At 40.4% G+C, this 18,943-nt stretch overlaps 1 protein-coding gene across 12 annotated transcripts in view; it reads left to right on the top strand.

Moving 5' to 3' along the window:
* Positions 1–18,943, top strand: part of PPP3CA (protein phosphatase 3 catalytic subunit alpha) — a 617,342-nt gene that overhangs the window by 596,288 nt on the left and 2,111 nt on the right. For 6 of the 12 annotated variants that reach the window (XM_085635956.1, XM_085636007.1, XM_085635934.1 and 3 more), the window contains 2 exons: positions 10,333–10,430; positions 14,348–14,377. In XM_085635956.1, coding sequence (XP_085492082.1) covers positions 10,333–10,430; positions 14,348–14,377 — 128 coding nt within the window. The remainder of the gene's footprint in view (positions 1–10,332; positions 10,431–14,347; positions 14,378–18,943) is intronic. The other 6 variants (XM_085635997.1, XM_085635977.1, XM_085635986.1 and 3 more) reach the window with 1 other exon arrangement.

The following is an 18,943-nucleotide window of genomic DNA, read 5'->3' as shown; positions in this document are numbered from 1 at the left end:
TCCATCAGATATGCGGGACTGCGATGGGCACCTGCTTCGCCCCCAGCTATGCGAATTTGCATATGGGCTGGTGGGAGGAGCAGGTGGTCCAATCGCAGTTTGCTAAGGAATGGCAAGATAATGTGATCTTCTGGTGTCGCTACATCGACGATTTATTTGTCGTGTGGAAGGGATGCCAGGAGAGTGCTAGCAATTTTGTCAATGGCCTACAGGTCAATGATTTGAACCTAAAACTAACATGTGAAATTAGTGGGATCAGTGGAAACTTTTTGGACGTGACTGTCTTTATTGCCAATGACAAGTTGGAGACGAAATTGTATCGTAAAGCCACAGATGGCAATACCCTCCTGCATGCCTCTAGCTTCCACCCAAAGAACTTGGTGAGGAGCATTCCCTATGGTGAATGCCTTAGGACTATGAGGAACTGCACCAATGTGCAAGATCTAAATGCAGAACTGGGTTGTTTGAGGGAACGCTTTTCAACGAGGTGATATCCCCGGGCATGGGTTGATTTTTAGCAATTGCAAAAGCACAAAAGAAATCAAGAGAACAAATACTCTTTAGCCGTGAACAACAGCCAGATAGGCAAGCCACTGTGAATGATGACCAGTGTAGATTAATCACCAACTACAACACCCAAGAGGGCAGCTTGCGAAAAATCTTACATAAGCATTGGCACATCATTGCTAATGACGCTACACTAAAGAAGCTAGTAGGGCGCAAACCTCTAATAACGTTCAGAAGAGCTAAATCTCTGAAACAATCACTGGTCTCAAACATGTTACCTACGACACAGGCACAGGCACCTAAAACTTAGCTTAAAAGAAAGGATGGTTTCATAAAATGTGCAAAATGTAAGGCCTGTATTCATGGCAAGAATACATCCACCTTTTCAGGAGGCCTTTTGCCTCATCCCAGTAAGATCAGGGGCCAATTCTCTTGCAAAACTGATTTTGCTGTCTACGTGCTGCGGTGCCCTTGTGGCCTGCAGTACGTGGGCAGCACAATCCTGCCCGTCCATAAGCGTATCCTACAACACCTTAGGGCCATCAAAAGTGGAGATAAAACCTATCCTGTGGCAAGGCATTTTGATCTATACCACAATAGAAACACAGTGGGCTTTGAGTATTTTGTAATTGACGCAGTGCCCGTGAGCGTAAGGGGAGGTGACCGAGTTAAAAAATTGAGACAGTTAGAGTCAAGGTACATCATTCGTCTCAATACAAAGATTCCTGAAGGTCTCAATATGGAAGAAGACTTTCATACACACCTATAATTCTTTTACCGCCTCTGCTCCCTAGCCTGATTTTAAACATTTTGATTTATTCTGATGAATCTTAAATCTGATTAATTTGTTTTATAATTTGCACATAAGCACTTTATACAGACTGATGGTAATCAAAGTTGGTATCTATGTATCTGCGTATGTTCTTAGACTAAAAGCTGAGTTGGCCCACTTGGGCGTGACTTTTCTTGTAACCATGGTTTATGAGTAATCATTTTTAAGCGTATTGTGGCAATGGTTTAGCATATTTGAGGCTGTACCTAATAATGATATCAATATAATTGTGCATGGCTCGAATCCCGCTATTTCATCTAATTTTATTTAAAATTGTGATGTAATTGTAAAAGGGCAGATCAATGGTCTTATTCAATGTATAGAAGGTAACGAGTCATGAGATTACCAAAATCACTAAGAAAATAGATGAGTTGATTTAAATGCTACCATGTGAATCAGTTGACGAGAGAACTTCGTAGAAACTACCAGTCTGTTTTCACTATCTATGAGTTTGTAGTTGTCACGTGTCACGCAATCATTGTTTGTTTAAAAATGGCTGATAATTTGACAGACAAGGCGTCGACCTTCCTTTTTTTCCACAGGAACCCTTTGCAATATATATATATATATATATATATATATATATATATATATATATATATACAGAAGCAGCAAAATATCAGTCCGGCAGCACACAATACTATGCACAGTTTTAGCTTGTGTTTTTAAGCCACACCCTAAATTACAACGGCAACGCCCCTTTCAGCGACAAACCCCCTCCCCCCAGTTTTTTTCAACCCACTTAAAGCCCTGCTCATGCAGAAATAAGTTATGGTGAATCCTTCGCTAACATTGTTAGCGCAAAAGCCCTGTTGATTTTCTGTCGAATTGCAGCAATATCACTGCCACCTCTTGTACTGCAATTCATGCAGTGTTCGTTAATAATGGTGAGTTTGCTGGCAGCCTTCAGTGTATTGCAGAAGAAAGGAAAGTGTGCTCTGCCATGATTCAACTTGGAATACAGTGTTCACAATTGCCTACAAAACTTGTGTTTTTTTGGGGGGTGGGGGGTGATACACATTTGTTACGTTTTTAAGCAATGTTGGCAACCTGAAGCATTTTAAATTTGTGGTCTAATTTACACGATGCACCTGCAGAACATGTCAACTTGCATTTTACTCTGGATATAGTAAAATCTTGGTTCATGTATATTGACTTACTACTTTAGTCCACTAGGGGCCGTATTATGCATTGTGATTGCAAAAGCTGCGCTGGGCGCCAACAATCACAATGCTCCCTATTGTGATGTATGCGCTGCCCCTAGGGCAGCTGCCAACTCGCGCTGCCGCCAGGGCAGGGCATACATGTGAAAACACGGAGCATCTGCTCCGTATTTTCACAGGGCAGGCGGCACCCGCCTGCACTTTTACTGGGTAATAGAGATCCTCCCCTTGCAGGCGGGTGCAGTCAGTGACTGCACCTCCCTGCAAGGGTATGTCTGAGGGGGGGTTCCCTGGGACCCCCTTTACTCCCTGCAGAGAGCTGCTCTCAGGAGGCGCACTGACAGTGTGGCACCTTTTAAATGGCGCAGTCAGTGTGCCTCCTGATGGCTGCTTTGACTCTGCGCCCGTGTCTGTAATATGGCGCGGGCGCAGAGTCAAAGAAATTCCCTCATTTGCATAGGGCATGCCCCTATGCAAATGAACACCCTCTGAAGGTAGCGCTGGCGCTTTAAGTGCACCAGCGCTATCGGTATTATAGAAGGGGACGCAAAAGCATCTGCGTCCCCTTCTATAATACCAAAGTGCCCATTGCGCCCCCGGGGCACTTATTGTAATACAGCCCTAGCTGTGCTAATGCCAACGTACGGCAAGGTATCTGCTGGTTGCGCTTTTGCTGCACTTTTGTTTCAGGTGCCCCATCGTGACATGCTTTTGTGGCACAGTGCATAACCAGTCATTCTTTTATGGGCCTTCCTTTACCCAATATTTCTCTGAGTTAGAACTATATTTTCACACACCACAGCTCTGAAGCAGAACGAGGCAAACATTTGCTCGCTATTTCCAAGCTGTACAATTTGAAAATAAAGGGCTAGCTCCGAGAAATATCGGGTTGCATGAATTCACTCTGCACCACACCAGCTCCGCCCATCGAGATACCACCATCTCTGTTGCCAATCGGCAGCACTACTTCAACAAAACATTTCTGCACTTGTGTTGTGGATGACCCCTGATTTATTGCATAGGTCCAGTTCTTGATCTGAGCCGGTTGTTTCCGATGCTCGGCACCGGCACTTAATTGTCAACACCGGTAATATGACAGTCTGCCACATGGTGGCGATGTTTGTCTAATTCAGAGACGAGCACACCTACAGGTTTTTATACCTCAAAAATGGCTAATACCTGCCTTAGAAGATATTCGTATACCTTTAGGGGCCTGAGATAATATGAATTGTAACACTTGGAGTAATGTGATGCTTAGTAGTTGTGTTGGTACTTACATTGGCAGTGCTGGCCGGGGCAGTGTGGGGTGCAAACTGCAGTAGCCTACTGACAGGGCACTGGCACATATTTCTACACAAATTAAGCATTGCATAGGTCGGATTTAAAAATGAGTGGACTTACTTGATTGATTGAAGGCGATGGTAGCATCCCCTTGCCCATTAAGGGTTCTCGAGTGGTATTTGTAGTCGTTTTGGTGTAAAGGTCTACTTTATCAGTAGCCGAGACTCGAAGATCATTTTTCAATATTTGAAAACCTAAATTATTTTTAGAGAACGGAAGCTTCTCTGTTATGAAAAAAACTCCGTGTTTGTGCGTGATAGCTGTAGTTTAATTCCGACAGGCTTGCAAAGCCACTGTGAGGCCTTTTATTACCCAAAAGCCAGGTTTGGCATAAAAGGCTTTGAAGCAGGCTTTCATAACTCCAAACGATCGCAAGAAACCCGGCTGCCTGTGGGGAAACACATGTTCGCGCGCCGCAGAACCGTCGGTTCGTGCTCAGCGGAGAGCGCTAATGAGAATACCCTCAAACATGCAGAGTCACCGCAGCCAGCAGAAAGAATGAGTCAGAGGGATTCTGGGCTGTTGGCAGCCGCTCCCCCACACTGCGGCACGGCGCAGTCTTCCGCCTCGTGCACGGTGCTCGATCCGGTGTGGCAGCCATTTTCATATTGGGAGTTCTGAAAATGCCTTCCAGGTGAAGTTGTTGAAACTGAGTAGCCAGTCCATGTTCGATCGCAAACCTGCTTAATATCATCCGACGTCGCCATTTTATGGTTATCTAATTTAATTTTTGAACATGGGTGCGTTTTGTTATGCCCTGGAAAATTCACAGCCTCGGCATGCTGCGCGATAGAAAAACAATAGCACAAGTATATTATGTCGTTAAGTATTTACACCCCAATCATTTCTCCAGTGCCTCGTGATGTGAGGGCCATTGACGCGGAAGGAAAGTATCGATTATTTTAAGGATACAGGGGCAAGAATCTTGCTTTCTCAATCTTAACCATCAATACATTACACCATTCAACAGCACCATATTAGTAAGGTACTGCGTGCCACGTAGTCCCTATGGAATAAAAAACCCCAAAACTGCACCATGTCTTACCAACTAAATCAATTACTCCAACATCCACATCCTTAATTTTCTTCTCTCTCTAACACATGGCACCATGCAAATTATATCTGTTTCTATTTAGTCACTAGGTAAACAATACAATTAGTCATCATCAGCATCCAAATAGGCTTTGTTAAACAAATCACACACACTGCTTTCAAGGAAGGGGCATAAAATACAGACAAAACATCACACAATTTAAAATAAAAATACCGACGAGAGAATCCTTGCATTTTTGTCCTGAATAGAGTTGGTGCTTTTATTACAGTGGCTATGAAGTCTTGAATTATGTGCCAGGGCCTGCAACTAGTGGTGATCTCTACCACTAGTGTGAAATACAGCATTTTGAAAGTAAACTCTTCTGACCAATCCCAAGTCCTCAATGAGTGAATGAGAGACGTCTAGTCCTGCCTCCTGCATCACCCACTTGACCGAATAAACTAAGACCAGAAACCATTCCAAAGCAAAAAGTAAAAAAAAATTAAAAAAATCTGTATCTGCTTGGCTATCTTAAGTCTGAACTCTCTTAGCCTTCTTCATAAACCTTTAGGCATTGGTCCTTTCACAATGTGGGATTGTTTGAAAAATGCAAGTAGGGCTCCAAACAGACCCTCAAGACTGAACTGTACCATGCCCAGACTGAATACCATTAATTCTAATTCTTAATTCTAAACTCATCTCCCTGATACACTTGTATATGATGCCAAACATAAAAGCATAGTCAATTTAGCCAACAATTCCTTCCTTTAAAAAAAAAACATTTTTATTGATCCGATTCATCCTCAAACAGTCATATCAATATTCTCCCTCATGCACTTGTTTATGACATAATAACAGCTGCATTAACTATGTGAACCCACCCACATTGACCACTGACCTCCCTCAGGCCGACAATTCCTTCCTAGTAAAATCTTGATCCATACACTAAGACTGAAGAGGTTATAAAACCTGGTTGACATGCTACAAATTAGTATCTTTCACAAACAAATTATTCTCAAATGTGTACTGAATAGGGAATGCTATCCCATGTTCAAACTGGTCACTGAGATATGCATAGCCTGACTTAAAAGATTTCACCTCCTGATATGCATTACGTTTTGTTCTGCAACTGGGACTGTAAGTTCCACTTGCCAATCCTGCCCACCCTCATGGATCTTTTTTATCTAAACCTTCTCTTGATGAATCGATGTCTTAAAGCTTGAACAATAGGCCTGTTTCTTAAAAATGGTTGTTTGCTGCGATAATCTAAGGACTTAAAGTACCTTGAAATGCTCTGACCCATCAGGTGTATAAGACCCAGCAGAAGGAGCAACTGCTTTCCCCTAGGACCATTTCTGAGTGTCTCTGAGGAAACCTGTAAATGAAAGAGATTGTAGCATCCCCAGAAAGCCCCTAGAAACGAGGCTTAGAAAGTTATGTTTCCGTGTCACCAACACTATGTCCTTCTGACTTGAAAAGTCACTCTTGGAATTATTGCTAACTGAAGTAATGCCTATTTGGTCCCTTTGCTCCTATCCTGAAGAAAATAATCCACTGGTGGGACCTCCAGATCCTCTCTCCACAGGAAGTTGAGCATTTCACCCACTTGTCTTTCATTGCTCTTAACATAGATGAATCCAATCTTTAGAAGCTGTATTTCTACAGAATATGGGAGTACCAGTCAGAAACCCCATTGTCATTTTCCAGGAGCTACTTTGTTCTGATAATCTTCCAGAAGATGCAAAAGTCGTGCGTCAAGACTGTTCATAGCTTTAATCTTGCCACAAGGGAGGTTTTAGCAGTAAAAATAAGTTTATTTAGATGGTTGTCTAACAAAACTTGATAAATACAACATAATTTACAATATTTAAATCATGTAAATGCCAACATTTCAAATAGCTTTGCGAGGATAATCTATAAAAATCTTCCCACAGCGAGAGTTGCATTTAAAAACTCCATGTTTAAAAATAGGTAGATTGCCTTACTACGATGATGAATTTTATATTAAAAAAATAAATAAAATCGTTTTGAGAATCAAACTTCTATTTCTACGAAAATAAAGGCAGTCTACTAATAAGTAAACATTACAATTGTTGATCCATAACCCATATGTTTAATTATCATCCCTATCAAAGGAAGAATACAATTTTCCATAATTTACAAACTGAAAATTTAAAGCTGCTCAAAATTTCAGTAACAGGCATAAGTAGAGATTGGGCAACGATACGGGTACCTTTGATGTTCCTGCAAAGATTCCAACAACTAACTTGCTGATGGTTTCAAGGATAAATATCGTACATCAGCAAACCTTGATTCTCTCTAACAAGCTTCCTTCAGATTCCTCCACGAGGGTTGGGATGCCTCCAGGACAATAAACTTAGCAATTTTCAGTTTAATTGGCCCATGGTGGGTGATGAATTTCATCATGGACATATTGTTAATTTGTATCAGAACGAAACACTCCGCTCTCTCCCCAGGCGCTTACTGCAAAGGAACCCTCCAGAAGCTCAAGACAGGTGGTATATTTCCACCTTGTCTTCAGACCAGTTTCCTCTAGTGAAAACCTCCCCACATTTGGCCCTTTAATCGAGTTTTGGTGTATTGAGTGAAAGTGTCTGAGTCAACAAAATGTTAAGTTGTCCTTGAGGACAACCTCTAACCAATTTGCTATGAACCCCAAGTTCTTGAATAGAGTGATCACATCGTTGACTTGAGTGCTACTCTGTGGGCCACAAAAATTATCTTGTCCCGGTATATAATCACATGAATTATTTATGCCCTCACATTTACTATAACAGGCTTCAAGAGCTTGGTGTGAACAAGACAGTGGTGGCTGCTCCATTTTTGGAGTGGTGGGGCAACGCAAAGCCAGAAAAGGGGGGGGGGGATCGTTCTTGCACCCGCGGCCTCTGTGCTCCTCTCCCGACACTGGTCACGCTGCACACGCTCTCAGGTGGCAGTCACGGCGCTGCTCTCGTGCTGATATTACCAGCATGAGAGCAGCGCCGTGAGTGTCCTGAATGGGCTGACTTGACGCTCGCTCAGTTACAGGGAGCTTCGGGCTTTTCTCCAACCCGGCTGTTGCAACACAGCTAGATTGGAGAAATAAACCCGGCCTGTTTGGCAGGCCTAAAACGGCCGGCCAAACAGACATGCACACTTAAAGTTCCCAACACTCCTCCCTGTAGCTTGACTCTGTCGGATGGCCCGCCCTAACCTCGGTTGGCAGTAACGCAAAATAGAATGATTATAAAGTGGTTTTTATTATCATTGTATTTTTCAGTGAGGTGACGCTCCTCGGACATAACGGAGGAGCGCCCCTGGAACAAGAGGCTGAAGGTCAAAATTGTAAATTCCCATATGGGAGGCAATTAAGAGAAACCACCAATGGAGTTAGAAAATGAAGGCCAGGAGATCAGCCACCATTAAATCTGGTTCCTTAAGAATATTTAGAAGAAAAAGGGTATATTCTCTTTTGAAAGACCTGTACATCATATAGGCTTTGACAATTCATTATGGGACTGATCGCCATCTGCATTGACCTTTTTTGGTCCAGGAACGATTGCTGAGGCAAAGATCTATCCTTCCAAATGGTTGGCTCTCTGCCATCACTTGGCCTCTTGAACCTATACACAATCCCATGTTTATATTGAATTAAGTCTTTCTCTGTGGTCCAGATGTGAATGAAAGCTGTAGACTAAATCTCTGTTCTTGCGACAAACTCTTAGCTCAGACTACTATTTATTGCCCAATTGTTACTTGGTACAGGACTTTAATTTCCATGCCTTTTCTCTTAGACTGTTTTCGTCAGATGCTTTTTAGTTATAGCAGATGTTTTTCTCAAAGACTCCAATTGATTTTTGGGTATTGAATCTTTAGCAGACCATGACTTTCAGCATGCCATTGCTTTTACATTATTGTTTTTTCCCAAACTTTTACTTTACTACTGAGGCTAAAATGGCTGTTGAACAATGTGAATTTGCTTGCTCAAGTTTTGCTTGTGCCTGAATGCTGGGGTTAAATTCCTTTCTATAAGACTTCAGAAAGCCTAGAGCAGTCGAGTGATGTATTGACAGTGAGTTTGTTAGAGCCTCGTTACTCCTAAAGCATTGTAGTATAGTGTTGCAGAGTGGTCATGCAGTGTATGTCTGGCAATGGGAGAAATTGTTTGTGAGGTGTTTTTTTTTTTTTTGCCATGGCTTATTCTTTGTTTTTGAAAGATCCATATACAAACTTTTTCCAAGACTGAACTTTCTGATGATTAATTTCAGTTAAGATAAACCCGCGGACATTGTGGTCAGCCAAACCAGTCCATGTGGTTGTTTATATTGAGCCTTCTTCCACTACTTCTAAAACCAGTTGCAGAAAGTGTGCATGTAGATATTTATTGCAAAAATCCGCAAAGTATGATTGAGAGAATCCACTGACCGATATGGTGTCTACGAATGGGGTCGTCAATTTTTTTTCTACCAGCATATAAAGCAAATTAAAGTGGCTGCTAGATTGGCTCATCTTCCACATGCTGTAGGGTGGCCACTCTGTTGTAATCCACATCAAATCAGAGAAGCACCTGCCTTGTAAAATGTGCCTTTCATATTCCAAAGAATGGATACTAAAATAAAATTTATACTAAACCACGAGCAGGATGAAAATACATCTACACTGACGTATCATTCGAGCAAAATCATTCCCACTAATCCGGACTCTCTTTTGACTCAATCTACCCAGGAATATTGGTTTACGGTGCAAACAACGACTGCATATTTCAGGCAGAATATTCCTTGATAAGACAGTTCCCATTTAAATAAAAATTGCATGACCTTCATTGAGCCACCTCCTTCCGGTCTCGTTAGTGGGCCATATGTGCTCTTCTTTCTGTGAAGGGACCACTTCAATTTAGAGTCTGCGTGAGCCGGATTTATTTTCTTTCATTCGATAAACATGTTTCCTACAAAGGTTCCTTCTAGCTACCAAAAAGTAGGTTGGAGGGTATTGGGCCCCATGGTTCTCTTGTACCTATGTCCTGGAATTCTCATCTATGAGTGAAACTGGTCACTCTTGCCCCAGTTTATTTTTTCCCATCAAAACCATCTTCAACTTCACTCTATTTTTTTCTATCTTATTTATGCTTCCCATGACTACTTATAGACAAACTTTGCTAAATCACTATAAACTTAATTCTAAAGAGGGCGATACTCGCCGCAGTCTGTTGATTGTGTTAAGAAAGCAGTTGCGTTTGGGCTTGTGCGGTGCAAGATGCCAAGCTATATATTTATGCTGCAAATGTCTACCGCAGTGGTACTTGGTGTGGACTGTTGTCCTAGAAACTTCCCCACATGAAGCACGTCAAGCTAGATCTAGTCCCTTGGGATGTATTATGTGCACAGACTTGCAGTGTCGATTAAACCTTCATAATTTGTGTTATCTTGCTTCCTCCTCACCTTTTTATTTTGCAGAGAAGAGAGTGAGAGTGTGCTGACGCTGAAAGGCTTGACTCCCACAGGAATGCTGCCCAGTGGGGTGCTTTCAGGAGGAAAACAAACATTGCAGAGCGGTAAGGATGACTGCCCCGGTGTGCTGAATTATACTCATACTGTTGAATATGAAACATACGTTTCAATTAAAGCCGGCAGCAGCCTTGACAGGCTGCTCTTAAAGCTTGCACTGCAGGAGGAAGCAGCTGGTGCACAGCATTTTCCTCACTGGTGGGTAAGGGGATAGCCTAGTTAGTTTATTTGTCTACACTATGGACTCTTAGAATGTACTTTTCTTATACATAATGAAGTACCCTTTATGAGTTGACGTCAACTACGTTCACCTAATCTTGAGGGAATCTCACCAAGTGACCTGTACATACACAAAGCTTTTCTGAAGACGACAAGCCTGCTTTAGAACAAGGTCTTGTGTTTTTTCTGACCCACTCGATTTTGTTACACAATAGCTACTTTGTTGCACGTTTGAGGGATTTTTAGACTCCTTTAACCAGACATAACGCGCACACATTATTGACATGGTGAGATGTAGGTTCCCAACACATTTTGTTTTCCAGGTTCTGCCATTTTACGAAGCTGCTTCCTATAATATTCCCCGCACCTGCATGCATACTAATCCTTCGAGTGTTGGATCTGAAGCCATGCACCAACACCCTTTTGCATTTGTTTGTTGTACAGCATTTTTGTTTTGTTTTTCAGTAATGGCAGATATCTCCTGTCTTTCTTCTAGCCTAGCCCTGTCTTCTCTTTTACTAGTATTTCCCTGCATTTCCTCCATTTTTCACTTCCCTGATGCCTGACTCTACGGAAAGAATAGCTATGGTCAGTTTAGGATTTTTAGTGACCTAAAAGTCGACAGCAAAGATCCAAATATTGCAAACTAACTTGGTCACTTCAACAGACCAGAATAATCCTTTCTGTGCCAAACAAGAAAAAACATGACCAAACAGATAGTCAAATAAAACCTTGCATTGCAGTTGAGGTCTAGCACGTGCAGCAAATCCATGCAGTAACTAAAGGATTTTTGCCTATACGACCTAAAACCTACCGTAACGGATTTTCCGTAACTGGTCAGACATTGGTGACCACACGTGGATGATCTTTTGCTGATCACATAGCTGATGTCAAACTAGAACACAAAGTGGCTTGGCACTTTACACTGCTGGAGAATAATTTTACTGATAAGCCAGCCTCTAAGCACAAACGCGGGTTTTATTTCCAGTACCATATTGGCTGATGGCTGGATGAGAACTTTTGGCATGCAGGCCAAATTCCTGGTCTCCACATTGTGGAAGATCTATTGGTAATATTGAATGAAAACCAGCTTATGGATTTCTACTATTTAAAATCCCACCTTTCTGCACACAAACGTCCAGCAGGATTCCTAACATCCCCAGAGGACATATTCTTTAATATGCCATTTCGAATAATACTCCTTTAGTTGGGTTCCAGTTTTACCTTGCTTTTTCAGCGATAAAGAGGTAAAAATCATGTTGTTGAATTGTATTGATTTTAAATACATCTGTTATGTTATTTTACTTGATTGCTGTCAGCTACTCTTTACCTCAACTTGTTAGTGTTTTTTTGACGTAGCCAGTGTGACATCTGAGGGTATAGGTAAAGCAATATCTATTGCGCCATTTTAGTCTTGAATTTAAGTGGTGACCACATACTTTTTTGAGGTAGATTCTTAATAGAATTTTTTGTTGAGGTTATAGTAGATGCTCCTCTCATAACCGGAGTACGCCTTGCTTTTCCAGAAGCTAGCTATGCTCCTATATTAAACCTTTCACAGGTGAACATAGATAACTGGAAAGAACCTTGTTACTCAGTTGAAGGTAGTATTTTTTATGTATTTAGATGCACTGCTAAGGTTTCGTGGGATTTTTAAAGATTAGTTTAAGGTGAAGAATATTCAGAACTAGAGCTGGCAAACGCTCTTGCTCCCTTCAGTATATTGTCACCAGAGCATTACCTACTCCTTTCATGACACCAACTCCTCATGAGACCCACAAAGGCGAGGTGCAGATTGGTCTTTAACACTCCAATGCAACATCATCTGAAGTGCAAACTGATAGAGTTCTATCCAATAACAGCTGCCTTCACCAAGTTAATTTAACCTCTGGGCGAGGTACTACTTGACAACTAGTCCACGCACCTTATAAACTGCTGCCTAGCATCACAAAGTGGTGCATATCATGTTGAGTAAATGCTCCCAAGAGACAGTTTAGTCTTTTATGTTTTGATTGACCACTACCTCATTCTGAAGTGGTCTCTGCAATATACACTTGACAAACCTTGCTGCTTTTATTTACTTTGCTAAGCTGTCTATTTCTGCGCTCTCTTCTGATTTTTTTGACATTCTTTCTGCTTGAGGATGAGAGATGCTTTAAGACACAAATAATGTAACTGCGGCGCGTAGGCTCCTTTTAAAGAGTCTTTTCTAAGTGTGCCATGAGACTGTCATGGTGATTGCGGAAACAAAGTGTGTTAAGACCCTCCGGAAATGGAACCCAGTGGATAGATAAGGATCATGTGATTCTAAATACCTCTGACAGATTATTCACCAATTGTCTATCCGCTCCCGTATGACAGAACCATTGAAGGGTTCTGGTTGACATTGTCTGGCTCGAGTACCCTAAACCTCTGCCATATCATGCCCAGCCTTTCTTGATGGCCATAGATTAACAAGAACACTATGTACATTATTTTAAAGCTAGCTCCTCGGCTTAGCCTTGGCTAGTATCGTGAACTGTTTTTCATTAGTCATGCATAGTTTAGTGGTCCTGCAACTAATTTGGAGGAGGGCTTTGCCTGGTAATATTCATGGGCTAGTTGTGTCTCTTAATTTCAGAGTACCAACAGAGTAACAAAGCAGTAGTTGATTTTAATCTAGTGTCCAATGTCTGACCCAGTATCTTTCATGCAATATACAAAAATCTTGTGTTGCATGAAAAAGTTTATTTGCGGTCAGCCTACCGAGACTGGTTGACAAAGGACATCTTGCCTTCCATTTTAATGTGAGCTGCACTCATTTCTGTAATGATCCCTTTCAAGCTGAAAATGCAAGTGAGCATCCACCTCTTAATAAAGCTAGGGCCCCCGCAGAAGCTTTTGCGGTTTGGGAGTACTCTGTTTTAGCACCTTCCTCTAACATGGTGCGGTATAAATTACCCGGTTGCTTTTTCATAAGCAAGTTCAACCGCAATTCTGTAGCTTCACCTAACAACACATTTAAAATGCCCAAACTTGTTTTTGTAGAAGTCAAAATAGGGAGTATACTAACTGTAGCAACTGTAAATAAAATGTGTGAGTTAACAGTGTCATTTAGAAAACCAAATACCTTGCATTACATGCTCCGCACACATCACATTAGACAGATGTTTAGTTGTGTACCCTTCATGCCAAGGTTATTTTTTCCTTGCAACACCCTCCAGTCACTTTAAGATTATGAACTCCAAAGGGAAGGAAGTTACAGGCGAAACACCAGTTGCGTAGAAATAGGCTGTCTTGTTTGAAAATCAGCGCGGCCTCCAGAGTACCATAACCACACAAGCAGTCACCTGATTTCCACTCTCCACAGTCTGTACCCTAGATCTCTGACTGAAGCAGCAGACAAGCCTCCTTTTTAGAACATCAATGTCCCCTTTTCTAGCCCGAGAATGATAGCACACATTTATATCAGTGAAGTACTATGTGAATGTTTGGGGATTGAAATCACATTTGAAAAACTGTAAAATGTATGTCACTGCTTCCTAAACATGAAACCATATAACGTATTGTGCTGTCCAGACCAGCGTGCAAATGACAATATACATGTTCTGTTCTTTATGTAGAAATGATTGTCTTCTGTACCAGAAACCAACACGTACCATAACATCCGTGTAATAGCTCCTGTGCTGCTCATTGACTTGTTCTTAGATTTAAAATCCTTTGCTCATTTTTCTCATCCATTTTGCAACCCCTTTCTTCTCTTCAGCTACTGTTGAGGCTATTGAGGCTGACGAAGGTAATTTGGCCAGTCCCCTTTCTGTTGTGGTGCTGCAACAGAGAAGGGCTCTGCTGGGTGTATTCATTTGCTGTAGCTTGTATAGAGTGTGTGGGTGTTGGGCTAACAACTGTGGCTCGGTATTAACCTGTGTGCTTGCTTTAAAGGGGAAAATGATTCCTGCTTTTGCTGTTTCTATTGGTGTCTAACTTAAACCGTTGCATTAAGTTTTGTGTTTTAGCAACAAAAAAAAAAGACAAGGGTAAGACAATTGTAATGACATATACTCCTAGATGCACAAGTCGTAAACTGGACTGCATTTGTAAGACTAAATTCATCTCCTGCTTTTCACAATCTGCCTTTTGGAGAAATGGAAAGATCACACAATGTAGAAATGTGGATTTCTGCAGTTACCAATTACATTGTTTTAGTAATGCTTCAGTGCCTCTAAGATTAATCAACACTAAACATGAAACATTGTCTACAAGATGTTCATTACAGTTGGCAGTATCTAATAACACACAACCATATTGTCAAGTACGTGGCTCTACTGTAATTTGTGCTCAGGAGGCATTTACTTCACACGATCTCTCAAATAAAAGAAACAATTTTTATCTTCTGGATATATCCAATAGCCATTTTTTTCCAACTTTCCATTCCTTAGTCAAAATTTTGGTCCTATTTGGTTATTTTTCGACATTCAAATGTTTTTACTCATGCAATCATTCATAATGGAAAAAAACATGTTTTACACGTAGACATTCAGTTCCCCTTTAAATCAAAATTCATCAGTTGTATTTTGTTCTTGCTGAACTATGAACCACTCAGTGACCTAATATGGAATCAGTAAAACCTGATTTTGTTTTGGATTTCATTTCAATGCACTAAAACTAAATTGTGGAAGAAAGGAGAGAGAAAATACAACTGTATTTAAATAGCAGCGAGCTTGCTGCTATTTATTATGGAATCATCTATTCCTATTGGCAAACTCTAACCTGCAGTGTGCATTCTTGTTGACAAGTTTGGCTGTTTTCTGTGATTTCTGTGACTGTGTTGTGTTTAGTATACTATCGATGTAAATTGCTAATACTCATTGTCTGACTAGCAAGTGCAGCAGAACACATTATTCATCATTAAGAGCACTTGTCTGCTGAAAACAAAATGTATATCTTGCTCATCACATCCCTTTAAATGTGTAATTGAGATAAAGATAGTATTTGCCAACTCTAGTACCATTGCAGGCTTTAGTAGTTGTGTGGTTTGAATCACTTAAAACTGCACATTGGTTACATAGCCAGATGGTATCCTTTTAAAGGCAAAAATAAAAATGAGTTGAGAGTACTGTGCTATTTTAACAAAGTCAGACTAGACTTTGTAAACCTTTGGTAAAAGATTCTTTAGACTTAAACTAATGTACCCAAGATTAGCAAGAATAAATGGCAGATGGTTTTCATTGCACAAGTTTAATGTAAACAACCCAAGCTAAATAGACAACCCCTGTATGCTTTGCTGTGGCCTTTGCTGCTCTTCCTTTGTCTTCCCAGTAGCCTCAATTGACTCACTCTTCTGCTTTTTGAATGAACACAAAACAATAATTATTTCTGTGTGTATTCATTATAACAAAGTCTTTAAAGGTACAACGCTAATCTAGGTCAGTTGTCTTAATATAAGTAAAATGTTTGGGAAAGTGTAGAAAGGAGTACATCTCACCCATCTTATTCTAATGAAAGGAGTTTTCGCATTTGCATAGGAGTAGCTGCAGTGGTCCCCGCAAGCAATTTGTTTTCTTTTATTAGAATTAATTGTAAAATGCCTCCTCTCTCAGCTTAGGCAAGGTGAGCATTGCAGTGGAATTGCTCAACATCCTTTCCAGATCAGATCCATAACAGCGAATGCAGAGTTTGTCCAATTCACTTTGGGCCGAGTGTTCTTAACATTTCATTTTATATCCCTAATTTTTCATATGTTTCTCCCAGTTAACAACTTCCTGAATCAGTTGTCCTAGAAGTATATATGGCCGCTGAGTAATCATGTATTTTGAAAAGCTTAGGACTGCTCAATTACCTTAGTCAAATTAGTCATTTTGTAATGGCAAGGTTATTTCCTTTTTTAGGGCAACCCGCTTAGACTCAAAATGTCCCCTTGAGTGTCAAGTGCCCAAACTCGCATTACGGGTTTTCATGCATGTCTATCTTACATATGCTACATTGGGGCAAAGGGACTTTCTGATTCCTGTATTCTCGTTCATATAAAACATTGAAGAGTGCTGTTGGCCATATATGTTGTTGGAAAGTGCAATTAAAGGTGGACAAAGTTGGTACAGTGCATAAGCTTTCAAAATAAAAGAATACTGCAGAAGGAAAGTTGCAAGTTTCCTTACGTTTTTACAAACAGATGCAAAAAATTACATTTAGTCAGTGTAGGTTGAAGAAAGAAAAACAGGTCATTAATATGCCATGCATATATGAAAATTCACGTAATGCATCTAAAGGTAGCCATCATGGTTCGAGAGAAATAACATTTTCAGAATGCAAAATATGAGATCAAGCAGTCTTGCAACACAAGGTCATACACCAGGGGTAACATCTAATTAGATTAAGCATGTGTTTCTTAGTATAACCATGATATTTTACTGCAATTATGATGGGTTATGTTTCCAAATAAAAACCATCAGCAATTAACTCTTACAACGGTTACATAAAGTGAAAGATGATCAAATCTGCAAGTTTTCATATGGGTTATAAAAATAGAATATTGGGCAGCTATAACTTTGTGTATGTCATTAGAACACAATTGGTGCAGAATTAGTGTCCACTTTCAAAAACACATTATCTTTTTTTTTTAACAATGTGCTGGTTGTCATCTTGCAATAATTTCAAAGCGGTGTTGAATACCGAATGAGAAAGTAAAAAACAAAGAATAGTTAGTCCATCTGAGTGAGGAGAGGAACCCCTGGCCAAGGGAAGGAGCCCGGTAAAAAGAACTTCTAAATAGTTCAGTTGTGTAGAGTTTCCTATCCACTGTAGTTTGGTTCCACTCTGAGGCATTGACCCAGCACTTCCCAGGGTTTAGGACCTAGCCCTTCCAGGAAACAACTGTCATGTTTGTGATTTGAGATAGGGTTATGAGATGAGGTGGTAGGATGCTGATCAGAGGCAATTGGCTGAGATTTAATGGTGGTGTACATTTGTATATGTGAAAGACCCTATTAGGCCTTACAGATAACACAGTATGGAAACATAATTGGAGTATTTGTACTTTGGTTTTAGCTCTGGTTTTGTAAGAATGCATTACAGAGTTGTTCAACTATGCAATGTTTTGCACTGAACACTTATTTCGTTTTTTAAGAAGTCGTTTTTGCTGCAACGTCTATTACAGGAGCTACTTTGTGCATTGCACACAGAACATAGAGTTTACTATTTCTCTTATGACATTCAGGGAATGTGGACATGAATTTGCAAGAATTCATTAGTATGCAATGCAAAACTGCTGCAGATCCTGGTGTTAATGGTTTCCTGGGCTACTATTTAGTGTTTTACATCCATGTTAGGAGGAGGTAAAGATGTTGTAAGCTTATGCATTGTACCATCTTGTCATGATGGTTTCAGTTAATAAAATAGAAGCTATCCAGACATGGAGTGGTAGATATATTCAAACATGGACAATATTGAAGGGTGATTAAAGGCAATTTTGATTTAACTTAATTATAATCTACTTTCAAGGGAAATCATGTGTTTGAAGGAGGAATTAAAAAGTAAATAATGTGTTGTCCAGTTCCAGAAGAGGTCCAATAAACTTAATTTTCACCTGTGGGTAACTATCTCCATGTGCTAAAGATACTTAACTCATCCTGGGCTGCCCCTACTTTACATAAAGATTTGCATATTGGTTAGGGCTTTCTTTAAAGTGCTTCTTTATGCCATAATGTCTTTACATAGTTTCTTAACGTTTACGATTCGGCTAAGCATTTTTGTTGTGGTGCTCCAGTAAAGGTTTACTTAATCTTGCTCGTACTGTGAAGCAATCAGAAAATCGGCACCGAAGGGCAAACACAGTAGTTTCTTAAGTTTTTGTCCACCATCTCTGTGGAATGAAGAACTTTGCCTTGCTTTCTTGTATTTTAACAGTTGCATTTGAAACCTAAGGATGCACCTGAACATTGAATTTAGTGTTAAAATCCATGCAGGAATATTTGGCATTTAGTACATCCAATAATGTATGTTTTCAGATTAGGGTGCCAGCAAGATTTGAGAAAGCCATTCCATCTGTATGTATGAAGAGGATCGGCATTATCTGATAGGATAATATTAATTGTACATTAGTGAAGGGAGGAAAAGTGGAACATCACATTCAATGCTGAACTGTTGTACCCAAGAAGTTACGTTTAGTCTTGGGGCTGTTGAGTACTGTTTGTTGCTTCCAACCCACCGCCTGTGGATAATCAACTAGCCTGTTTTTTTAAATGAACTACAAATAATTTTTTATTCTAAGAAGGCCCTGGATGATGTTACATGTACAAAATCCAAATAACTGCAGTGGAAGGGATTTTATATGTAGTAAAACTGGATTATGAAAGCAAGAGCGAGC

This window comes from Triturus cristatus, chromosome 2_1, assembly GCF_964204655.1.
Source record: "Triturus cristatus chromosome 2_1, aTriCri1.1, whole genome shotgun sequence".
NCBI lineage: Eukaryota > Metazoa > Chordata > Amphibia > Caudata > Salamandridae > Triturus > Triturus cristatus.
The sequence above is the reverse complement of the archived record's forward strand: the minus strand, read 5'-3'. Positions and strand labels throughout refer to the sequence as shown.